Source organism: Coloeus monedula, assembly GCF_965178545.1.
Source record: "Coloeus monedula genome assembly, chromosome: 1".
NCBI lineage: Eukaryota > Metazoa > Chordata > Aves > Passeriformes > Corvidae > Coloeus > Coloeus monedula.
The window spans coordinates 110,883,493-110,909,945 of record NC_138781.1 but is presented as its reverse complement, the minus strand read 5'-3'; the positions used below and the strand labels follow the sequence as shown (position 1 = coordinate 110,909,945).

At 40.7% G+C, this 26,453-nt stretch overlaps 1 protein-coding gene across 1 annotated transcript in view; it reads right to left on the bottom strand.

Moving 5' to 3' along the window:
* Positions 1-1,170: 1,170 nt before the first annotated feature.
* COLEC12 (collectin subfamily member 12) overlaps positions 1,171-26,453 on the bottom strand; it is a 94,544-nt gene continuing 69,261 nt past the window's right edge. The window contains exons 3-10 of the mRNA XM_082293971.1: positions 18,373-18,495; positions 12,114-12,212; positions 8,595-9,641; positions 6,686-7,174; positions 6,429-6,565; positions 5,578-5,687; positions 3,738-3,883; positions 1,171-2,557 (exon numbers count right to left, since the gene is read on the bottom strand). Coding sequence (XP_082150097.1) covers positions 2,538-2,557; positions 3,738-3,883; positions 5,578-5,687; positions 6,429-6,565; positions 6,686-7,174; positions 8,595-9,641; positions 12,114-12,212; positions 18,373-18,495 — 2,171 coding nt within the window. The 3' untranslated portion in view covers positions 1,171-2,537. The remainder of the gene's footprint in view (positions 2,558-3,737; positions 3,884-5,577; positions 5,688-6,428; positions 6,566-6,685; positions 7,175-8,594; positions 9,642-12,113; positions 12,213-18,372; positions 18,496-26,453) is intronic.

The window sequence follows — 26,453 nt, the reverse complement described above, 5'->3', positions numbered from 1 at the left end:
CTAGATAACTCTTGGATAATCTGATCTCATGTACGTACCATCACTGCTGTTGCTGAAGGAAGAGAAGGATGAAATCTGGGCAAGGAAGCAATACAGCTTGAGCCTAAACAGAGGTTTCTCATTCACTTATTTTGGTGACAGAAGTCTGTGGCATCAATAAAAAGCATGAAGAATGCAATTTTATGTGGCAGATGCTCAAAACTTATTTCACCTAAATAAGCCAACATTCAAAACAAAGGTAGCAGTGCTTCCACTTCAGTGTGGCTCTGCAAGGCTCCACTCACCAGGGTCTGTGAGGCTCTCTGGGCATGCAAAATACTAGTTTTGTACCTCATTATCCAAAAATAGCAGTTTAACATTATCTCCACAGACATTGTGTAAATATAAACACTACAGCATGTGTTTACAAGGCAACTCCTTGGTACAGCATGACAGTGCATGGCAGAATCAAGTTGTATTCAAAACCTTATGAAAAAGCCAAAAGAAAAGTCTTATGAAATCCAGACTGTCTGAAGACAAGCCCTGCCTCCATGATGGTGACACATGGTTTCTGCAGCTGCAATACACAGACCTTTCACTTTTAATTAAGCAGATGCAATTTTCAGGTTGTCCCTGTCTCATATCTAATTTGTACCCACAGGGCAGATTCCCAAATGTAACATTTTGTGTATTTTGAAAGAAAATTATAATTGAAATTTAAAACACTGGAGGGAGTTTGAGATGTAGAGAAAAAAACGCCTTTAACTGGTTGATCTTAGGAGCAATATTTGAAAATCTTAAGTACAAAATCTTGTCTCTTTCCAACAGAGCTGGAGTATTTCAACAAATTTATCTGCATTCAGCCAAGGTAAATGGCAAGTCATGAGGCAATGGAAAAACAGTTCTCCTTCCCAAGAAGCCAAAACAACTTCCTTCATTGTAGAGCATGTGGCGATGAAAAGAGTACAAAAACTGGAAACAAATACCAAGATTTCTGCTAATGAATTAACCCGCTAATTTTTAAAAATTCCTGATAAGCAACACTGCTGCCTAGACAACGGCTCATGGGACTGTGGAGGAAACTGGCTGGGTAATGATATCATCTCTTTCTGCTTTGCAGCATATTTTATTTTCTACTTTGTTTGGGAGAGAAGTACTGGTCCAAGAAAACAGAGAGATTGATTTTCAAAGCAGTTTGGAGAAGTGCAAGTTTATTAGACTTTTCTGAGTATGGCATGTTTTTCTCACCAAATCTTGAAATCTGTCTTAAAAACAAACATATTTCAGTGTGTGCAGCTTCTTTGTTTCTCTTTTCATAAAGTCTCTCACCTGGGCTTGACCTGCAGTATGTGTGGCACCTTTTCGGGTGGATTTCCTTACGAGAAGGGGGAAGGAATGAAAACATTTCAAAATCATTCTTTAAAATTGGAGATTTACTTCCATTTCTCAGGCATTTTCTCCTGAGTGGAAGGAATGTAGGATGGCAGGATAGCAGGCAGGCAAGCAGGCAGGCTGGAAAGAAGGAAGGCAGGCAAGCAGAAAAGGACGGAAGGAAGAAATTCGGAAGGAAGGAAGGAAGGAATTCGGAATTCGGAATTCGGAAGGAAGGAAGGAAGGAAGGAAGGAAGGAAGGAAGGAAGGAAGGAAGGAAGGAAGGAAGGAAGGAAGGAAGGAAGGAAGGAAAAGCTTTTATTAAAATGGTCTTTCCATAGTACCCCAACAAAACACTGGCTGTGATCAGAGCTATAATGAGTATCTAGTCCTTAGTCAACTTAATTGTTACACATGCAGACTAGACTGCATACAGTAAGGAAAACACTATCTAAAATCTGCTTTAAAAGTTATTTAACCAGAACAAATCATCTGGGAAAGTAAAAATATTTCTAACTGGAAAAATATTTCTCTATAGCTGAGCTAGGCCTCACAGCAAACCTTAATGAATTATTAGTACCTTTATTGTTTTCTTTGGCCCCTGTGCACTATATTTGTAAAAAAAGTCAGTAAAAAAGAGAACAATTGTAAAAAGCAAATATTTTGTACAAAAATACAAAGTTTTAAAAGCTCTTAAAAGTATATTCCATATTATTGATAAGAGTTGGACTATATATATATATTTATATAAAATCTATATATTCGTGTATCTGTATAATTTTCCTACATTTGGGATTTTAGCAAATGAAGCAACTGTTCACACAGTTGCTTTATATGTTTTTCTATGAGTGACCAACAGTCTTACTCAGATTGATAGAATGTCTTTTCTCAGAAGACACAAGTTGCTTATGGATGTGGTTACTGGTTGGGAAGAAAATCTAAAACAGAATAAGTCCAACACTATTTTCTGATGGTATGGGTCAAAAGGCCTTAAATAATTACAGGATGCTGGAGAAGAGTTACTGCTGAATTCCTTGATGCTTTTAAATCAGTTTTCAGTGCTTGCTTTTTTCTTTTTTCATATTTTTTTTTTTTGATTTTGGAAGTCAGTGTTGCTCTCTCCCAGGATTTTCTTCTTCTTCATGTAAGTTTCCTTAATATGAAGGTATCTGTAAAGTCACAGCCTATTACACTCCAAGTATTTGCCCTACAGTATGGGAAAAAAAAAGAAAAACAAAAAGAAAAAAAATCCTGTAAAAAGCCTGTGAAGATTAAACAAATTTCCAAAAAGAAAACTTACAGAGATCAAGGTATGTTAAAAATTTGAGCAGACTCATATTCAGATCCTGTAGGTCCTGGAGGATAAATATTTGTAAACCTTGAAGTTTTCTTAAAATAACAAATGTATGTAGGAAAACCAAGGTAAATTATATTGTTACTTACACACGGTCCTTCAATCTGGACCTCCAAACAGAGTTATACACACAAAGCTTGTTCAGCAGTTTGTTTTGTCTTAGGGGGCTATGGATGGGATGTAATTGGCTCTAGCTGACATTTATGTCTGCCTTCACTGAAATTCAGCTGACAAGTTTCCAACTGGAGCAGCCAGGCACCCTTGGCAAAGCAATGTTTAAACAGGTTGTATGGAGGAGATAACGTTTCAGGCAGAGCCCCACCATGAACACAAACAGCAGCTCTGACCACGTTCTGTGATGATGGGGCAGGGCTCTATGCAGCCATGGGAACCACCTGCCCTCTGCTCCTGCAGAAATGCCTGTGTCAACAGAAAGAGATGCCCTGTGGCAAACACCTGGCTGACTGCTGGGCCACATGGGCACTTTATGAGTCCTTCACTCCAGCTGCAACAGATGAGATGCTTATGGCCTGTGGACCCAGCTTCTCAGTCCCATGGGACATCTCCTGGCAGCAATGGGAATTCTTTTAAGATCTCCTTAGCAGTCACCAAGTGCCTCCAATTGCACAAACTTTCAAAACAGAGTCTTTTTGGTTTCTGAAGGCTGGTGCCTGAGCCACCCTAAGGCCACCTTTACTTTGTTGTGTGGCCACTGAGCCTATAAAGACAGCTTCCAGTGTGGGTAGGATCTGGAGCATGCGCCAAATCATGCCCAAAATTTTAGGCACGTGTAAGGCCTACAGGAGATGGTCAAGATGCTGAGCATGCCATGGCTATAGCCAGTTTTGAGGCTGCTTTTTCCAAGTGCAATAAATCCAGCACTTGCATCTGGATCTGACTAGAAGTGCTTCACATGTGATTCCCCCTGTTCCTCAACAAGGCACTGCTGTAGCATTTAGCCAAGATCTCACCTCTAGCTGTGGCACATTTACTATGGGCAAGATGAAATAATCAGACCAAGGGCCTTGCTTACCTTTGTCCATGTCTTTTTCACAAATGAAATTGTTAATATCTTCACAGTAGAAGTCATTCCAGAGCCCAGCATAGATCAACCCGGCGCAATCTTCCCCTGGCCCGTGCCCATGATTCCAGTTATCAGGCTGCCCGATTTTCCAGTTTCTTTCCACCAAAAAGCAAGAGATATGATTGCACAACACAGCACACATGGCAGGTTTTCACCACAAGAAATTAACAAAAACATCATGAGATCTGTTCTGAACGGGAAATTCACATTGAAACAAACAATACATGACTCTTGCTGAAAATGGAAAACAGATGTATTACAGAGAAGGGAATCTATTTGGCCTCAGGCTGCCAAAACTCAGAGACCTAAATTTAGACCAATGAACTTTATTTTAGTTTCTGAGTGTACATCCACACACAGTGGGAATGCTCCATGCTCCATGTGGATTGCTCCAAGCCTGCAAAACCTGCACACTGCATTCCTGATGGCAGATGGGACTGAGAAGAGCCCATGGGCTCAAAGGTACTGCCAAGATGGCAACAGCCTGCCCTTGCTCACTGCAAAGGCACTCAGCCCTCTGACTGCACAAAGGTGGGCATCTTGGGAGGAACAGGAAAGATGCACATGTTCTAGGGACACAGGCTCAGATGGGAAGGGAATTCTACTGACTTAAAAGGAATGCACAGAGTATATTTACAGGCATCTTTTGAGAACAATAGCTTTGATGGCGAAATTGAACGCAGCAAGTAAGAAATCTTACAGCAAGTGTATCCTCATCCTGTTTTTGTTTAACGAGTGAGAAATGCTTCCAAACTCAGGACTTAAAAGCTCAGTTTTCCTGAAGAAACAGGTTGTTGAGGGGAGCTTGTGATTGCTGGCTGACACAGTCCATGCTCAGCTAAAAAACATGCCTGCCTGACACAGAGCGTCCAACCAGGCACCTGGGAGGACACACAGCTTTCCAGAAGTAATGAAATGCTCCAAAAATCTGTAACTAACAGCTCTGAGGTTACAACAGAGCACCTAAAACCACGGTGTAGTGGAAATCTACTAAAAGCAGTGGCTGAAGTGGGGCTCCGTCACAGTGCTGCCATAAAGAGGAAGAAAGATGAAAACGGGAAAGGAGGAAAAGAGGAAAATATCACGGCTCATTTGAAATTAATCTGACTTTTTCCATGTTTTTCATCTAAATGAACACCAATGAGATCACAGCTAATCATTTCGTAACATCTGACTGACTGTGTAGCCTGTTTTTCTAAAGCACAGCATGCTCAGATCTATAAACTCTTTAGTCTACTCCTCAGTATTAAAAATTTGGGTGGTTGCAATCTGTTCCATTTAGAACAAATTAGGTGTAGCCCTAGGATTCCTGGAGAGCTGCCAATTCAGTTTTCAGCTGGCCAAAGCATAGACGCCCTCATTTCATGCATTTTCCTTATGTTTAATGCTTTCCACTTGGATTTGGGCTCTATCTAAAGACTGGTCATTTTTTATCAGAACGAGTACTCTATTTATAGCCAGTTGTAATGCAAATAAGGAAAATTCAAACCAAAACAGTAAAACTGTCTGTGCTTTCCATCTCAACTTCGTAATAAAAGTCAGGAGCAAACGTTTTGGCAAGAAACACTGTGCTGCGTAGTTATGTGATTCTTTCATTCAACATTCAGTTTTCTTCCTGGCAAGGAAAGGAATCCTTGTGCATGGAGTAGGGAGAGAGAAAAAAGCCCAGCATCCCCAGTAACAAATTAAATTATTGGCATCTACAACCATCTGGATCCATTGGATAGTTTCAAGATGGTGCTTTTAGAAGTGTTAGCAAGAGTGGTAGCATTGCTTTTTGTTAACGTACGTGTAAACTGGTAAGGATCCATCCAGCCATCTCCATTCATTTTCCTTCTCTGAATCTGTTAGTCCAATCCAGAAGCTGCCTTTCCCAAAAATCTGCCTTTTTATCCATTGCTGTGAAAGAAAGATCTTAGTCCATAACAAGGATGACAGTCTTTGGAGCCAATAAACTACACTGGTTTCATAAGCCTCTTGTTACCAGAATAAAGAGGGCCAGAGAAATTTTTCTAAGCTGAAGGTATGTTTCAGGAGTTGGCCTTGGGATGTGTTGCCCAGACTAGAATCCCTTGAAGTGTTTGCAATGAGGTAGAGAGAGCTAGGCATGAAAATTAGGTTGACATGAAGTCACAGCTAATGTCTTATAGATACAAATCGAAAAAAACCCAAATAGTAAGCAATTGTATCTTGACATCCCCACTGCCATGTTGAATAGTATTAAAAATAAAGTTAGATTTATAGTCAGATTAAAAATACTTTTGGGTCACACTAGTCCTGGGCTGCATGTGTTAAATCAGATAATTTAAAATTAAATTATATTCACTGCTGCAAAAGATACTGATAATATACAAGGCATAATGGATTCCATCTTTAAAGGTTCAAAACTCCTACAATTCTTAGCAGCTTTTCTGACTGCTCTGTCCTCACCACCTTCAGCATCAGCTCTGCTTACACTGCCCTTCTGCAGATGGAGAAGCTGCTGATCAGGCAGAGGGTGGACAAAATTCTGAGTCAATCAGTGTGTTTACTTCTACTATATGAAGTCACAATGCTCTCAGCTTCCCACTATCTTGTGGTTTCTACATGTTAAACAACTTCAAACTCCCTCCTTGAAAACCAGAAAGAGAAGGCAATTACCTGCTCCTCTTTGTTGTTGATGATAACCAATTGCGATTCTTTCTCTTCACAGAACAACTTTGCCTCTTCAAAAATTTCTCTTTCAACTGAAAAGTAGTAGCACTTTTCTGTATAGTTCTTCCAATGGGGAGAACAACCTGTGGTGTGAATTTTTGGTGTTAAGCCCATTCTTGGTAACTCAGCAGAGCAGTAATAGGGTCAGTAATAAATGGAGGAACCCATACCCATCTACAGCATGCAGTATATTCATGGCTTACCATTAGCCTCGGGTACAGATGTAGGTTCACTCTGTAGTGCCATTGGCATCCCTGGACCTGGTGGCCCTGGCGGGCCAGGTGGGCCCTTTGGACCAGGCAGCCCAGGGACTCCAGGTAGTCCAGTTAGTCCTCGTGGTCCTGGTAACCCTGGCTGTCCCACAGTTCCTTGCAGGCCTTGAAGTCCTGGTGGGCCTTGAGGCCCTGGTGGACCATCCTTGCCTGGAGGCCCTGGTGGCCCTGGGTCTCCACTTGGTCCAGGCAGACCCGTCTTGCCAGGAGAACCTCTCTGACCTTTGGAGCCAGGCGATCCTCTTGAACCTTTCCCTCCTTTTTCTCCTGGTGGCCCGGCTGGCCCAGGTGGGCCCTTCTCACCTGCAGGTCCCGGTGGTCCAGGCTCTCCTTTCTCTCCTTTTTGTCCTTTTAGGCCAGTGGGGCCAAGAGGACCTTGAGGGCCTCTGTCACCTTTAGGTCCCCTTGGACCAGGAGGGCCTGAAACAATGTAAGCATGCAAAGTGGGGATATGCACAGAAAACAAAACAAAAAGCCCACATGGGGTGGGATTGTTTAATACATCTCAGACCAACAACACTGGATATTTAACAACACAGAAACTGGGTTAACAGCTGGTTTCACCAGTGCTTGTAACAGTGCAGCTGCTTTCCAGGCCCTATATACTGTTGTTCATTCTTTGACCTCCACAAAATACAGGATACAGAAAATACTCTGATCCACCCAGCCATGTGAACTGGACAGTGACACTGTGCCCCAGGTGACCAGCTAAGGTGCCAGTCCCTAAAAGACTCTGTGCACTAGTCTATACTAGTTTATGCACTAGTCCTGTGTGTTGGTGGTCCTGTTTCCTCACTCTGCCACGCTCCCTTCTCCTTCTAGTCTCACCTCTCTGCTCTTAGACCCAGGACTTTTTCTCCTGATCCTGTTTGTTGGTCTGTCAATAATGGGGGGTCAAAAAGAGACAAAATGATGGATAGTGAGCAACAGGCCAACTGTGGGAAAGGCCAGAAATTGCAAATTGGCCAGCTCTAACAAGACAGGGAACAATAACCCATGACAGGAAATGGCAATACTGTGACAGCAATAAACAACAAAACAATTTGGGATTCTGTTCATGGATGAGCAAAACCCTCGTCAATACCTTCCCACCCCCGGCACCAATGTACATAATTCAAACTCCTCCAGAGATAGACTTCCAAGCTGGAATCATTTAGGCCTGGTTGAAATGAGAACAGTTAAGGTTATGGACATATAATCTTGGCTTTAATGCAGCCTTAGTTTATTTGGAGCAATGGATTTATATTTGTGATTGGAGTTTTAGACGGGTTCACATCAGATTGGAAATATGAGTGTTCTTTTCATTTGGGATAATATTTGGCTGGGAGAAACCTCCTAAACCTGATGCTATTTATTTCTGGAGAAAATGAAATATCTCAGGATTAAAAACTAAGCAAAGTAGGATGTTTTCTGGCAGACTAACAACTGGCTTAAAGTGAAATAGCAACTTGTTTTTCAGTAAGGGTGGACCTTTCTGGGAATAGTCCAACATATATTTTTTAGCCATTTCCTCCTTACTGGGGATTGGTTTCTTGAGGTTCCACACCTTCACTCACTTATTTTAGAAAACTAAATCAAAAGCAGATCCTGTCAGTCAGTCAGGCAGAATAAAATTTTGCTAAGTCAGAACCTTCTTTCATAACATCCCCATTTTAGCTATGTAAAAAAGGCATAGAAAAATTAGTAAGGAAAATTCAAGCTATATGTACATTTCCTAAGTTTAGGATTAGATAATGGAAAACCCCAGGACTCTGGACCAGCATGCACTAACTTCCACAGAACTAAAGAACTAATGCAAGCAGGAATTCAGCACACACACATCATTAGGGAAGCTGCATACCTTGTAGGATAGTGAAGTTCTTGATGAGCTGGCCATGTTTGGAATCCACCAGCTTCATTTCTTCCATGATTACTGACAAATTGGCAACTTCAACATCTAACCTTGACCTTATCAAATCCTGTTGCACCTTGAGAGATGTAGAGTCTATGCGAATATTGGCTAGCGTGCTGTTCATAAAAATCAGCTCATCTGAGTGTTTACTTAAGGTGTCTGTACAAGTTGTCCTGACCTCATTGAGATTGCTCGTCAGTGTCCGTAGGTGATGAGCAGTGTAGCTGATGTTGCTGATGATATTGACTATATCAGTTTCAAAGTCCTGGAATCTTTCTTCTAGATGGCTGAATTTGGCAGCAGTTCTGTTTTCATATCCTTTATGCTGTTCCTGGAGATCCTTTAGACTTTGTTCGTTGGCTTGGGCAACTGTGGTGATGTTCTCCATCTGCCCACTGAAGGAGTTGAGCTGATTGTTCATGTCTTCAAGCGTATCATTGTTGGCTTTTGCCATTGCTGAATTGTTGGCAGCCAAAGACTGTAAATTTTGTACTTTCTCCTTTAGCCAGTCGGTGTCCTTCCGGGCCTGAAGGACAACCTGCTGCAGATTTTGAAAGTCACTCTTGATTCTCGATATAGCCAAGCTTGTGTCTTCCATTGACTTTTGTAGGACACTGATAAGATTTCTTTGCTGTATTTGAGTCAGGTTTAAGTTGTTCAGGTTCATGATGACCACATTGTGAGAATGCACTTGGCTTTGCAGATTTGTTTGTATATTACTTGTGTCTTGTTGAAGATCATTGATATAGCCAGTATATGCTTGAAGAGTCTTATTGACACTGACGATCATGAAAGAGTTACTATCTAAGGCACTTTTCATTTGGTTCTGTCTATCATCTAATACATTTCCAGACTCTTGCAGCTTCTCCAGTGTATCTTTGTTTCTGGTAGTTTTCTCTGCAATGTCATGAAGCTGCTGACGAAGAGCCAGAATGTCAGATCTGAAGCTGGACAGTTCAGTGTTAGTATTCAAGGCTTTTTGTCCAGCCTGGTCATCTGTTGTACAGGAAAAAAAACAAACCAGAAAGGCTTTAGGGTTTTTTTTAAAACACAGTATAAAACAGCACAGAGTATTTTAAGAACAGTCAGGTTGTCAAACTGTTCAACAGAATTTCTGTGCTATCTTTTCCAGAAAAGAGAAACCACTGAGCAAAGTTCTACCTCTAGACAGAGAAAAAAAAGCAGAGAGGAATTGATGAAGACCTTGTGTCTTGATGAAGAGAACAAAACGGTGATTCTGTCATCACAAATGGGAAAAACCACAGTTAGAGCATATGCAGTCAAGTAACACTGTGTTCTGAATGAAAACTGAATGGGAAACAGAATTCAAAACATTAAACAGGTATCAGCAAGTGTAGATTTTAAAGTTACAACTGGATTTTGCTGAAAGCTCAGAAGTTTTTTTAATCTGTTCATGTTTTCTTCCTTCTTTTCACTGCAGGTACAATACCTTCATTGTGATTTAGTACATGTAACTCCAATTTTTTAAATCTTGGGTTTAGTTTTATGTAAGTTTTAAAACAATCTGAGTTAGAGACAAAAGCTTTGCCAGCAGGCTACTTCAAATATATCAGGATAAGATATATTTCTGGTTTTCTCTCTAATACATTACTATTGCTTTTAATGACATTTATTTTTCCATTATTGCTTCCTCATGTTCTGAGTTTGAGGAAGGCAAAACCTTTAATCTTTGAGAAACATCTCTGCTTGTGCTTACATTGCCCTATGGAATACTTCTGGAAGCTTGTCTGAGTATGATAAAGCATTTGAGATTGCACAGCCTATCATCCAGGACAGAGAAGCCAAGGAAATAAGCAGTCAACACTTGCTTTCAGGGAAGACTCCCTTGCTTGACCTCAATCACTTCACTATCCTGCTCACAGTCCATTTATTTTTGTCCTCATCTAAGTGTAGCTATATTTATGAATTACACAGTCTGAAGTCCATAATTTCAGATTATGCTAAGAGAGAGCAGTATGGTTTTTATAAATTACAGTGAATACAGCTGTGTATGGAGCTTTGTTTGGTGTGATTGAATGAGTCACGATGGCAAATGTCAAATGATGGCTTGTGAGACTTCAGCCTGAAGTGTTTATGGAGTCTTTTGTGGACGGACATCTTCCTGAGCACAGTTCCTCTCCCTGCTGCTTGTCTCACTCCCAGATCTTCTCAGCTCTGACTCTATGTTTACCTCTTGGCTATAGCTCAAATTCTACTGTGTTCCTCACACAGCTCTGACAACTGCCAGGTCCACATACAGCTAATCCCTGAAGGCCTGTCTTCCATTCACCACACGCTGTTATCCTTCTGGCCCTACAGCTGTTCTCTTACCTTTGTGTCCCCTACTCAAACTGCCCCAGAACTTTCCTAACTGCCTCCATGGCAAATCCACTTAAATGGGAACTGATGATCCTGAGCATCTCACTGAGCATCCATCCAGCAAGTGTGTAAAAATGTGTGGTCATGAATGAAGCAAAGGTGCTCCAAGTTGTGAAAATTTAATCAGCTTGATATAATAACCCACACAGAAGCCAAGTGTAACACTTCTGTAGATGTGCCAGTAAGAGAACATCACACTGAATTACCCCATGTCTTTGAACTAAATGCAATGTGCAAATACTTTAGAAGCCAGCTGCTTTTTGGGGGAAAAAAGTTGTAAAAATTTATAATCAAGCTGTAAGCACGTAAGTTTTCCTAGAAATGCACATCTCGATATATGGTTTATGAAACTAGACAAAATTTATTTCAAGAATCACATGCATGTATGTGTACATTAATACTTCTACAATAAAAACTGTATGTCTGTGGCCAGGAAGAAAGGTAAAAATGTACACTTAGAGAGTAGAATCGTTATCCATGATTTTTTTTTACATCTTCCTGCAAATTAAAAACTTTGATAGCACTTGGGAGATCCAAACACATAACAATCTTATGTCCTGTATTCCCTTACGTCCTGTATTCCCTGAGATGATCAAGAAACATTTTGTGGAAGTAATCCACTCCCCTCAGACATAAGAATTTTGAATAGCTGATTATTTGTGTACCTTGTAAAATGGCGTTCAGTTTTGAATCTTAATTGCTAAAACACCATCAAGATGACTGGGTGACAGATTCTCATTTTATGTAGAATCCCTTGTGCTGTGGAACAGCTTCTGCTATGTTTTCTATCTCTACTTCAGAGAAGATTCTCTCCTGAGGACAACATTTAAGTGTCTGTTTATTTAAGTAGAAATGCTTTCAGAGTGAGTTCAGTGGAAATTGTAAATTTTGAAGTATTCTTAAAATGCTCTCCTAAGTAGAGCTGATCTGAACTCATTTTAAGGACTTTACCAAGTATTTGAGAAACTGGAATAGAAGTGCTGTATCTTGTCATGGGCAGAGATTTTTCAGACACATTTCCTGCCTCCATCTGCCAGGAGAACACCCCAGATCCATAACACAAAGGGGCTTTGCTTGTGTGTAGATTACCTAATTTCTTCAGATCACTCTCCACTTCTGTGAGCTTTTCTGTGTATCTTCTGTGGGACGTTTCCAGGCCACCTGTCACATTGTCCATTTTTTCTACAACTAGGGGAAAGAGAACAGTATGTTATGGAAAGAAGAAAAGGGAAATGATTAAAAAAGATTAGTAAACACTAAAGCAAACAAAACCTCACACCACTACCATCAAACAGTAAAAAAAGAAAACACCTTAAAATTGCCTTGCTTGTCATTACACTCTGCTGCTGCTCTGTGAAATGTTGGAAGGATGAGCTCCTACTTGCTGGTGGACCCAGAACTCTTCTTCAGTCTGCCAGCAGTCCCTAGACATTTTCTTTTGCCCATGAGCAATCTCTCTCCTGAATGAGGAAATCCCTCTTTGTGGGTTTTCCTCATGAACGAAGTCCTTTTCTTTTAACAGTATTTCCACGCTTCAAGCACAGTGCTGTGGCAAAGGCAACCTGATTGTTAAAGGCTCAGACATGTGAAAAGAAGACTTCCTTTAATTTTGTTATGAGCCATTTCTCCTTAAAAAGAACTTCTTTTTCTTGTGCCTTTTCATCATTAAAAGTTGCCACCTGGATAGCAAACTTAGGACTGAGATAGTGAGATAGTAACTACTAAACGTTTTGGGGGGTTTAAACATATTGATAATGGTACAGGTCACTCAAAACGGTCTTGAAACAATTCTGTCTCATTAAGATTGAAAGGATGGTCATTCAGGAAGCCCAGATTTATGACTGATCTGCAATTTATTTTTAATGCCTGAGTACTTGTCGCTGAGACATTCAATTATTTGATGAAATTAATATGGGAATGGAAAAAGCAGAGCAACAAATAAACAGCCCGGGGTGGCTTCCAGTGGCAAAAATGTGAAATGCTTGCAAGGTTAGAGGTGAAAGCCTACAGCTTTCACACCAAACCTTGTCTAATAGCCTTTTGCCTTCAAGCCACAACCAGGGGTAGAAATTGCTTCTCATCATGAGATTATTTAGTCCTTTTGCTACACTGGGAGCAGAATGGGTCTGTAACAACCCTGGGAGAGGCTACATGATTTATTGAGCCAGCTCCCTCTTTTCCTCCCATAAATAGCGTTTCCCATGTTTTGCAACATGTTTTGTAAACCTGTGTGGGGTAGGGGGTTCCACTCTTTCTGTCTGTGAAATGATCTGCAGCTTGGAAAGAGTCTCATAGAAGTTGTTGCTATGTAAAGATTTGGGTTTTCACAAGAAGTGAAATTTAAGGATCTTTTGTGGCTCATAAGCAACCACATGAATCCCAGACCTTTACAGTGTAGTCCATCAGGTGCTTCTTCTTTATTAACTTTTGACTTTGTTTTTCTGATTCTGGGTACCACAGTTACACAGAAGGCTTTTACTGCTTCCCAAAAACCAACATGAGAAAAAACAGACCAAGACTATCTGATGCAATGGCACTAAGGTGAATGAAGTTACAACTGGAGAAAAGTCTGAGGGTCTTCAGAGAGACCAGACATCCTTTGTGAATTACCTGCCTGCTCCATTCTAGGCTGCTAAAAAGCCAGTAAAACAGAGACTTTACTGTGTGTGCAAAGTCAAAGTGTGGCTTTCTGTAGTCGAGATGATGACAGATCGCTTGCTAAACACCAGACCCAGGCTACAATAATGGCTTTGTTTTTTCAGAGGCACAGTTGCTCAATACCTTCTGCTTTAGAAAGAATTTTTCTCCCCATTATAGCACTAATTTTTCTCTGGTTCTTCTGCCCATTAAAGTTGTCAAAAGGCTGTATGCCATTTTTCCTAAATGAAACCAGAGTTGATTCTCTGTTTGTCCCACCCAGCTGTATTCCAGGCTGGAGCCCCGATCAGCAAAGGTCCTTCAGCTACTTCTGACACTCCGCTGATGCATGTATACACCAATGTATGACATGCAGTGAGCGTGAGGACCATACTTGGCTTTTCCTTCTGGCTCTTGGCAGCTCCTTGTTCAGTCTGTGGTGTTCTCCTTTGGCTACAGATAGTCAGTGTGAAGGGCATGGCTCACTCTGGCATTTAGAGGGACCTGATGAAATCATCTGCATTTAAAAAAGCAGGCCTAATTCAAGTGTTTCTGCTGAACCTGTGCCTTGACTAGCAATGTCACATCACCTACGGCTCTTGTTAAATCAGATTTAGTGTAATATTCAACTGTTTTCCCCAGTTATGCAACACACTTGGAGTCAGCAAATAAATATATATTATCAGTAATCAAATGAAAAATGTAATTTCTTCTTTTTGCTGTCCAAATGAATAGCAGTTTGTACTTCAGATCTGAAGTCTGTGAAACTCAAATTTTATACCATCACATAACAAGTATGTTATACTTCATGTTACACTGAAAATGTATGAATGAAATCTAACACTGGAAACTTGGGTTAAAATATCACCCTGAAGAGTCCAAAGCAAATGAAAACAGTAGTAATCCTATCAATAAGTAGTTGTCTGGCAGTTAGATGAGACTGAACAGTAGTAATTATACAACAGCATATGGTATTTTCATTGCTCAAAGTGAAAAAAAACCCCAAACCACCCAACTCCAGCATCAGAAACAGAAGAGGTCTCTGCAAACGTGACTGCAGTGTTAGCTCAAGGCCTAAGCTGCCATCCCATAGATACAAACCAATGCATGTATTTGCTTTATACGGGGGTGGGATCTTAGCCTCCATGGTCAAACAAATCATGGGTCTGGGGAACTTGATCCCCTGCCCAAACTCCTTCCCAAAGCAAGTTGTAGCTTATTTGCTTTTCTTGCTACTGCCCTGCAAGTGGAAAGGATGAACTTGGGAGAGAATGAGTAGAGAGAGGCCAATGTTGGGTTTTGCTGCTCTTGATGTCAAAATAGGTCGTATGGACCGATGTCCTGTTACTGGGAATGCCTTTCCTTCCCTGATAGCAGCTCCCACCACCATCTCTGGATGGAGCCTTCAGTGGTAGGTGAGCATGTGGAACACTCTCAGAAGTGAAAGTCAGCATCTAGTGAGTGCCCCAGGCTTGAATAGCCACTTTCCACCTTCTCCAGAAAAAGGCAAAGCAGGCAGAGCATCTGTACTATCCCTCACAAAAGGCCACTCTGCTGCTCCCAACAATCTGCCTGCTCTTAAAAAGGCAAAGCTGAGTATGTCCTAAACTTGTTTTTGGTTAGCTTCACCTTAATTCACAGCTTGGTCTCTCTGCATTGTCATCTCAATTTCTGACAAGGTCACAGTGGAAAATGTGGTGAAGATCCTCTAAAGGAAGCCAAAATTTCAAGAAGTTGCTGACCAGAACAGTGAGGACTGTCTGCATCTAAGCCACTACGACAAAATGTGCCATCTCACCAGGATGTGTTGGCCCCAGGTAATGGCAGGCAAACTATGTCTGGGAGACAGATAAAAGAAGTAGATTAAAGTCATGGTGGGCATTACTCAAGAAACTTAAAAACAAGGACTAGAGAATAAAAACTACCAGAAATTCAAGCTGCAAGCACTCCCTTACTGGAACAGGAAGATCATTCATCTTCAGTAGACTAATCTGAGACTGACTGGTTGGTGCCAGAAAAATTATAACTTTGTATTTTTTATTTAATTTAATAAAGTATGTGCAAAAAATTACAGATTTCTTTATTAATGTTTTAAACAATAATTTGTCTTCTGAAAGCAGAAGAATAGTAAACCTGCCTTGTTATTCCTTCATGTTTTGTTTCCTTGTTATTCATTCATGTTTTGGTTTCAGGTTTCTCCAACATACTATGTAATTTTTACCACTAGTTTGCAGGTTTGTTCTGTGTTGACTTTGCCTCCCACTGAGTTACTTTTTTGCTTGCCATATTTAATCCAGTGATTAGTAGTTTTAATGTTTTAAATCACAAAGGATATCTAAATGCAGTGTAGGAAATGAAAGTTTTAAAAGTAGTTTTGGGCTTTATAAACATTAAGTGTGGAGGCAAATTTAATGGAAACTTAGCTAAGAGACTAAAAGAATCCCCGATGCCAGCAGAATTCCTTCTTTCAGTGTAATATTGCAGTAAAATAGACAAGCCAAACTCTGATGTAGAGAGGAGAGTTCAAGAACTCTATCCTTTTAGTCTGAGTTTTGTTCCTTCTATAAGACCTAATTTCTTCTTAACAATCAAAAATATTGCAGTAATTCATTTGAATATATACAGTCAGCTGGGGTTTTACCTATCTTATGTTTTACCTGCAAATTAGCACGTAGGCACCGTGAAGACAAAGCCCTTAAACTGCAGGTACAAAGTGCAAAATTAATGCCTGACATATGACCATTTGTTCCTTGGTGTTACAGAAGGAATACCTTGAATTCAACAAGACTTTTGTCTCTTTGCCTCTTTCCCTTAGCATTCAAATGTTGCAGTCACCAAGATGGTGAGCAGTGGAGCAGCGGTCACCAAAATGTCTTAGGGTCTGTGAGCAAGATATGCATTACCCACCTTCCTACAATCCTTTTAACATTTATTTGTGGAAGAGAGATTATTTTGTCCTTGCCCTGGATAGCTGTGATTTGGTACTGCGAAGACAGAAAGACTCATCCCTGGTGAGTGACTGCTCATTCACAGAAAGTTTAGAAATGAGTGAAGCAAAGACTGAGGATCAAGAAGAGAGCAAAGCCTGGGGAAAAGATGGTGCTAGGGGCCCCCATGGAGAAAGAAGCTTGAAAACTAGATTGAAATGAGGAAGACAAACTCCTTCTCCCAAAGGCTTGGACAGTTTCCTTATTGCTACTGCTTCCTCCACACATGCAATCATTTGCCAAAGCAAAATAAAGAGCAGTAGTCCCTCCAACTTGATACGCTGATTCTGATGCTGAGTGAGGTCTGACTCTTCTGGTAAGCCCCAGAACTGACAGTCTTATTTAAAACTCTTGAGGGAAATTCTGCTAAATCCCAGTCATTTAGTGGCTGAGTTAAGTCTGGAAAGATCCCATTTTCATCTGATGTAAGCAGATCTCTACAGCTTTATGTCTACAAAAGGCCTCCACTAATCCAAATGACCAAATGATCTTCTATTTATAGATCAAGAACAAATTTTTGAATCCTGGAAGGTTTTTTGTCCCTCAAAACCTGACTTCCAGAGACCAGTTACTTCAGGAGATGTATTCACAAAGATTTACTGCATTTTTTTACATTTGATGTTAATTTGCCACATTCTGTCTGTTTTATCATGAAACAGGATTATCTAAGTCTCTCAATCTGTTCCTCACATCGTCTCTTCTCTCTGAGTAAATCTTCCATCTAAACCAAATAGTTTTAATTCTTTCCCACTCAAAACTGTGCCAAATCCTCTTAAATAATTATTTATCCTTTCTATTTCTACAATTTCCTTTTCTTTCCCTGGCAAAGGACCAGAGGTGATGTCAGCTCTGCAATGAGCGCAGCTGTTGGCGGCACAGGACGCACTGCATGCTAATCACATGAATATTTACCCAGCTCCTTGGAGGGGTTTTGAAGCTACTCTCAGAGCCATACTCAGACAGGTAGTTTAGAGTTAGTTTGGTTTTCTCTGCAGCAAGCTGTGATGTCCTGTTATAATGCTCACAATGATGTTGTTCACTTTCTTTTTCTTACCAGAAATCCACACCTTATTTATTTAACTTATTATAGCTGCACAATAAGCAGGTATTTACATCAGAACATTTCTAAAAATGCCTAAGTGGCTACATTTAATTAGTGATAAGAATTTATGGGAATTTTAAGCCATGTTTCCCAATGTGCCCAACCAATGACTTGCATAAATGAAATTCTCTCCATTACTGGGTTACTTAACTACCAGAATCTTTGAAATTACTGTTAAAAACATCTAAGTGTCTTTGTTCATCACAATTATTTTGGATAGGCAATACATTGGGACATCCTGGTTAAAGTTTTCTTCTTCCAGATATTTAAAATTAATATTGATACTACAGTTTGTTCCTGTGCTAAATATTCTATTAGTAGATATTCCTGTCTGCTGCACATGTTACACAGCTTTGAGTCTTCCAGTAGTCCTTCTTGGTGGAGGAATGATCATTTTGTTTTAACTTTTCTTTCAAATGTCTAATGTAGTTTCAAAATTTCATAGTAATTTGAAGGTGAAATTCTAAGGTTGCAGTTTGTTGTTATGTATGTACAAAAAGCCAACATTGCCCAAGTACTGATATTTAGGCTAAAATATGACAAATTGCCTGGCTAGCTAGTAAGCAACAATACACTTGGATGCTTGTCTGAAAGTGAAATGTTGGTCTCAATGCATACATACCTTTGTATCCCAGAATGGCTACTGTGATTGTTAACAGGGCACATAAAATATATAGTAAGATGATGGAGAACTTCAGTGCCCAGTTATTTTTACACTTGGTACATTGGCTCCCCTCCTGAATACCTGCAAAAGAAGATTTAAAGTAATTTAAAACAATGGCAAAGAACACATTGCTGGGTTTAGCTCCCCATTTCCTTTCCTCTGTTTTGTAAAGAGCAAATTATTTATGTAAGCAGATGATGTTTACATATGGGGTGCCTATTTGCCTAAGCTGCCAGGACAAACTTCAAGGTGGTTAAAACATCAGCTCAGTGAAACAATCACTTTGGGATTTTAGCATGTGTAAGAGAAGTAGGTTCTGCTTCACTGGAAAACCTCTGGCTTTCCTGAGAGATGGCTATTTTCTGATTGTGCTAACAAGACTATGGTGAGCTTTGGAAATAAAACCTTTATTAGCATCTCCTCTGTCAGGCATCACACTGCAGAAGCTCTTTCTTAGCTTTTGGTATCTCTGTGGGGGCAATAGGACACAATAAATGCTCTGGCAGAAGGAAAACACAGAAATAAAATAGCACTGTGTAAACCTGGTAGGAGTACTAGTTCTGCTTTGTAGCAATTACTGCAGATAGTTACCATGCAAACACTTTCTTTCTATAATGAGAGAGACTTTTTGCATATTTTTGGGGGATGTTGGAGAACACTATTTCCACAGAAAAGAAGGGGTGCTTTACTGATAGAGGCATTGGTACATCCACAGAAAAAATGCTGGTGAATTTCTCTTTGTGGACAAGCTTGAGAAAAAGGGCCTCAAGCTGATGAGTGAAAACAGAGCTTTACTATTTTATATTTGAGCGTTTTTGCAGAATGGCTTGCTATCTTTGAGTCTATTAGGGAAGCAATTTTTCCTCTTTTGTGCTCCTTGGGAACAACTCAAGAGCATTGGAAGCATTGATTATTAATCAGAAGCACAAGTGTGTAAAAACCTGAAAACTGGGCCAATGTGCTGGAACAAATGGGTGGGATTTGTCCGCCTTTCCAAGGTGCGTTAAGCAGGCTGGGATTAATGTAATTTTCTGTGTCTGTCAGAAAATGCATTTCTTTGATATTTCACTCTATTTGTGTACTATTAGGGGAGTCCCACAGGAAAGCTTTAAGCTCTAATAAATTCTATGTACCAGATTACTTAACTAATCAAAACTTGCTCTGTAGCTTTTTATGAGCAACTTATATTTCCCCCAAGGCCTAATGCACAGATGATTTTACTTTTCCAAACTCATGACCTTCTGCAGAGTGGTTTTTTATTTCTCATTTTTTTAAGAGAAAAGCACGGGCCACTTCCCCTGGGTTAATGGAGGGTGGGTGACCAACATAATGAGTTAAGTCAACTGCATTTCTCTCTCCAGTGACATTTTCCAACGACTTCCTTTAAACCTAAGGTACTTGAAGGAGGAAGGATTACCATATTGGAGCAACTCAGGAAGAGGATTTATACATAGTTTATTTGACAAGGCATTTTCTTCAATTCCCTCTGCACATATACTTGCTGTGGCTAAAGCAGAAATGCGTCTTTTGCAGGTCTTTTCCACATTACATCATCGCACATTTTTCCTAAACTCTTCAGGTGTGACATCACATTCTGTTGCCATGTGATGAAAGTGATGTCATAGATTTGGGTTCCTTGGGGTTTAGGCATAAGACCAGTTGGGAACATCTGGTTCTTTTTTCAGGAACATTATGGGAAAATGAGACAAAGGCTTGTAAGCATAAACTCAAGAACAGAAATTCCAGAGGGTAAAGGCTTCTCTCCTGCCTGTGAGCTGGGAAGGGAGGGAGCTGGCACAGAGACAGGCAGTTGCACAACCTATTTATTGGTGACTTGGATTTGGAAGGGTGGTAACTCCTGTGCCACAAAAGAAAAGGTGAAGGGTCCATAATTCAGTAGTCAGATTTGCTTATGGATCCTGATACGTGGGCTGGCTTGCTTTCTTTGCTAGTCTCAAGGAGTTTGCTGGTGAGGGAGCTCAAATTGCTGAAAAAGCAGGAAAGGGAAAGTGCAGTTTTCTAAAGGTTTGCAATAGGTATTCAGAGACTGACATTATTTCACAGTGGGAACTTGGTGTTGTCTGGATCACCATTTTTCTGGTCTTTGCTGGTACTAATGAGCTCACTGAGCCCCTGTGTCCTAAATACGAGGTTCCTTCCCCGAAGGGTTTAAAATTCAGATTCCAATTTGGTTGTCTTTGAAAGTCCCACATATCCAAAAACAAGCTGGGGGTCGGGAAGGGCAAATCTCACATCACATTCACTTTCTAAATCGGCAGATAACAGAAAGCTTGATCCTCCTTATTTTAATGTTAATTGAGGCAGGCCTAGATCCCTATCTGGGAAGAATGATGGACTGCAGACATACAAAACACAGAGAAAGGCAGAAGTAAAAACAAAGCCTTTGGCAGCAATTGCACTAAGTTAAGTTTCACTTGATAACTGTCTCATATTAAGATTACTCATTTTATGACATGACCTGCTTTCTGTCACTGTACTCTGGCTTCCTGGGTAGTGTAACGAGCTGAAACTTCACCGATGTCACTGGACGTACTACAGTTCAGCATCAAGCATCATGTATGTTCCAGTGCTTCATAGGGATCTAGTTTCACTTGTCTCAGCCCTCTCTACCTCTGGTTCAATAAAACAGCACTTCATCTTTTCGGAACTTTTAGTTTCAGTGTATTTCAAACTGACATCAGAGCAGCACCCCAACAAAAGCCAGACCTTTCCATCCTTTAACAGTCCAGCACGGTTGGTATCAATAACACAGGCACATCATACTAAAACCATCATACAGGCTGGAGTGATTCCATTAACTGAGCTGGCCTGCAACTGTGTATTGCATTCCTTGCTGGGGCTTTCTGCCTGTCAGCCTAAAACTACATCTGATTGCCAATGAACCCCTGCTACCCTCATCTAACATGACCTGTGTCCAGGACTGGAGTGAAAAGCCAGGGAGCTCTAACAGGCTCCCTTGTTTTCTTTCACCTAGGATGCAGTAAAGTCTTTCAGAGCAATTAAATTTGCTCTTTATTGCAAATATGTAGTGCTTAAGTCTGCTGCTAGTAACATCTGATTTTCTAGTTTACTAAACATATAAAAACTACTACAAAAATACCAAAGATATAGGTACCCCTTAAAGAAAAAATTTGGAAGCCTCAGTCTGATGTCCGAGCAGTTAAATATGTCAGGTTATATGCAAAGGCAAAAGCCAGGAATGCAACCCTCTCCATACAGGGACAAACTACAGCATAATCAGGGCTCCCCAACCTCCCCAGCACACACCCTGACTTCAACTTGCCACGTTGTTCTTCCCCACTACCTCGCTTAAGGATCATGGCCAAGAAAGATTGTTCTGATACAGAAGATGCATTTAGTCCATGTTGTGAGGACACATTTTAATTGAAAGGTTGTTCTGAAAAGATGTGACAGCCAAAACATTAAGGAACAACAAATGGGAGACAATTAAAAATGCTTGCTGATACACAAAACTCAGCAGGTTGGCATAAAATCATGAAGGTTTACCACAAAAGCTGAGAGTTGAAGCTAGCCTGAGCCCAGGCTCAGGCTTTAAATTTAAATTTAATTTATCCACTAGACTGCTTTCTGTCATGGCTTACACAAAATGCAGGGTTCTTCCAGGAGATGTATCACATCTCATCTAGAAAGCTGTAGACTAAATGGACAGGGAAAGACCCTACACGCCCAATATCATTGACAGAACAAATGTAAAGCCTCCAAAAGGCCGTTCTCAGCTGAAGTCAGCTCTTCTCCATTTGTTAGTGATGCTCCTAGTGCAGCACACTCCTGTGTCCTGTACATGTGTTTTCAATGTTGGTCTGCTCCCAGACATTTGTCACTGACTTCCAAACTCAGGGAGCCAGGGTCACTTCCGCATGACGTGCATTGCTCACTGCCGATTTGATCAATGTTTAATAAATATCAGATGGGACACAATGTGCCTCATTTCACTGGACACATGCTTTTTTCCATTCCTTTCCCTGACTTATTTTAATAAGAGCCCTGGTTTTTCTGCCTCACTGTTGGGAAGACATCTGGCCAAACAGACAGCAGCTTAGTACAAAGAGATCCTGCTGGCTCACATGCTTTGGGGACCCCCTTCTCTGCAAACCAAAATGGTCACAAAAAAATATGCAAGTGAGACATCCCCCTGTTACCAGGCTTTGTAGTATTTGTTTTTATAGCATTGCATTCCAGTGACTGAAGTCTTTGTTCTCATGCAGGGGGTATACATCTGCAGATTCCTTTTGGGCTCCGAGAAGAGGTTTTGCTGAACGAAGAGCTGGGCTTTTGGGTTTTTGTTTGTTTGGGGGATTTTTGTTGTTGTTGTTGTTTTGTTCCATGGTTTAAATCGGAGAATACATATCTTTGCTCTTTGTAACTGCCTTACAAAATGCCTGACTCCTCAACTGTATTATGCTTCAGGAGCACATCTTTGAACACTGGAAAATGACATGCACACACATTTTTTTTCCTGAGTATTTCTTTTGGAAGTATTTGCCTCTGTGTTATTTTCTTGGCTCTGTTTGCAGGATCATAGGTGGCCTCATAATATTTCTGCTAGCAAATCAATTTTGACAAAGATGCAACGTTTCCTTCATAACCCTGACAAGAAATGTACTGATAAGATAAAGAAATGCAGTTCAGGAAATGAAAATACATTAGTTTGGAGGGGTTTTCCCCAGGATAATTCACTGAAGAGAGATAACACCCCTTGAATTTCAGAAGGAAGACTGCAAGTCTAGTTTGCAGCCTTCAAATGATTGTTTTCTCAAAGCTAATGTTTTCAAAACAGCAGTAGATCTAATACCTATATTCAAATACTATATAATACCTATACCTGAGCAAACTATATACATCTAATTCAAGCCTCCTGCCCTGGAAAGTGCCCCTGCCCATGGCAGGGAGGCAGAAACTAGATGATCTTTGAGTTCCCTTCCAACATGAACCATTCTGTGATTCAATGTGTAACTAGGAGTCAAATACTGAGAGATAATTAACCATGAAGAGTTGCAACAAGCTCCCAGTGGTGTCTATCTCACTAGCAAAAGTAGGTGATCCCACAAGGAATCAATCTCTAGGTTTAAATTTCTAAATGCTTTGAAAAACCTGTCTCTAAGTGCTTAAATCCAGGCACCCAAGTGTAAAATGGTAGGTGTTTAGTAATATGCATGATTAGAAATTATGGAAGTAAGTTTGTCTCATAGGAGAGAGAGGATTTTAAAATTCAGGCATGTATGTGTTTTCATATATACATACACAGAAACACACATTAGTGTTCAAATATATGGAAAAATATGTGTGTGTATGTTTTTTACAGAGAAGCTTTGGTAATGACAAAACCCCAGCATATTATATTAGCACAGTCTAAGAAAAAGCAGGCAACAGCATCTTTGACAACAATAACTTTGTATAGGTTTGCGATTACTGGATCCAGCCAGCCACAAAATCCACAGTGAGATTTTTGTCTTCTCTTTTGTATTGTGTCACAGTTTATTAACCTACCTCTCATGAAAACAATTCCCATGATCCTTCATGAATGGTTTTGTTGCAGCGGGCAAAACTGATGATTTGATGGTTCCATATGCTGGCCTACTTCAGAAAGCAATTGCTCTTTATAATGGTCACAAATGGCAAAAATTGAGACTGGTTCATGCCTTTTTAAATTATTGTTTTGAGATAAAACTGATGTCTTCTAGTTTAGAGTCTATTCTCACACCATTAAAGCTACAATTTGAACTACATGTAAATAGACGCCCTACGTATTTCCTATCTAATGTGTAAAGATCCACACCTCCTCCCATTCCACAGTCTTGGCAAGCCCTGTCTCCACAATGGCAATGGTCCTGCTCAGCCAAATAGTGCAGTGCTGGCTTGTGGGCAGGTGGATTGCAACAGCCTGCTTAACTTAATGATCAGATTTTTACAATGCCATTGGAAAAAATATTTAGCACAAACATGCTGTCATTTGTTCCGGAATTTGCTAGTTTTGCTCCTGGTTTTGTAATCAAATAGGGATAAATGCCAGCTATGCTTGCTTTGAAAAAGTTTCTGGTTATTTATTAGGAAGCAATTAAAGCAGCTAAACTTGAAATCTAAGCAGTGGGTATGTACTCGCCTAACTTGTGCCAGTTTTCCTATGCCAGGTGGAAAATCATGAAGCATGGCAGCAAGACACAGGCTGAAACAGCCACTCTATATTTCAAGTAAACACTGCAAGACACAGAGCTTCTTTCTTCAAAAATTAATAAATAAATGGACCCAACTCAAACCACTCCATCTTCACAGGTTTCTACAGTGTTCAGCATAATCTGATTGCCCTACTACACAGCTGGCAGCTCGTGCAAATAACCTCTGGAGAGAAGAAAACACCTCAAAAGCCCAATCTGAGAATTTGTGCCTCACGATGCTGCACAACCCCTACCAGGGCCAGTGGTCCCAGTTCCTGTGATTTTATCCTGAACTTCACATTTAAGATTTCTAATTCACCTGGTGCCCTTTTCTTTCCAAGTGCAAGGTTGGGGCAATCCCTGGTATCAATACAGGCTGGGGCATGAACAGATCAAGAGCACCTGTGCGAAGAAGGACTTGGGAGTGCTGGTGTACAAAAACCCGGACATGGGCTGGCAATGTGCTCTTGCAGCCCAGAAAGCCGAACACATCCTGGGCTGCATCAAAAGCAGCGCGGCCAGCAGTGGAGGGAGGCAATTCTGCCCCTCTGTTCTGCTCTGGAGAGACCCCACCTGTGTACAGGTCTGGGGTCCCCAGCACAGGAAAGACATGGACCTGTTGGAGTGGATCCAGATGAGCGACATGAAGATGATCAGAGGGGCTGGAACACCTCTCCTATGAAGACAGGCTGAGAGAGTTGGGACTGTTCAACCTGGAGAAGAGAAGGCTTCAAAGGAACTTTAATGTGGCTTTTCAGTACTTGAAGGGGGCTGATAAGAAGAATGGAGACAAACTTTTTAGCAGGGCCTCTTGTGATAGGACAAGAGGAAATGGTTTTAAACCAAAAGAGGGTAGGTTCAGATTAGATATAAGAATGAAGATTTTTACCATTAGTGTGGTGAAATACTGGAACAGGTTGCTCAGAGAGGTGGTAGATGTCCCCTCCCTGGAAACATTCAAGGCCAGGGTGAACAGGGCTCTGAGCAAACGGATCTTGATGAAGATGTCCCTGCTCATTGAAGAGCAATAGGACTAGATGACTAACTTTAAAGGCTCCTTCAAACCCAAGCTGTTCTATGATTCTTGCAGCTATGTAATTATGTGGGACTTTCAGCTTGCATTCTAGGGGAACAGCAGATTCCTAGACTCCTAAAAAATAGAAGTGGTGAGGAGTTGTTCCTTAAGGCTTAAGAAAATAGAGACTCCACCATTTACAGGACTTTCATAATCCCACCTCTACAGAGCAAGTCTCAACACTGAGGGGGCAATGCTGGGGCTGGGGCTGGCGCTGGCACAGCTCAGCCTGTCCCTCAACCCCTGAAGTGGAAGGGGTCCACTTTGTCCCAAAAGCTCAGGGTATTTCAGTAAACATGAGGGGTTTCCTTCTCTGGAACATCTTGGAAAAACCCAGCCCTTGATGATCTGCACACTGCAGCCTGAAGCTCTGCACACAGGGGCCGTCAAGCAAATTCTCCTCCACACACCAGACTGAGTCTGTTGGAGGCAGCGGCCACTTCCCATAAATCAGAATCCCACATCTGACATAATAAAGAGCCTCAGAGGGCCAACACTATTATCTCTGGAAAGCTTTCAGCCTAAGAAATACTTTATTCTATGTAATGTACACAAACCCTTTCATTAAATGAGGGGAGAACCCTCATCATCATCTCTCACTTATTTATATAACCCAGCCAGCATTTTCTCTCTGGCTTTGTTCTTCTTTGCAGCAGTCCAGAGAATCACAATGAATTGTCAGAAATCCTAATTATACACTTCAACAACCACCACCATTTAATTATATACTATTACCAAACAATGTCCTACTGTGATTAAACACTAAATAT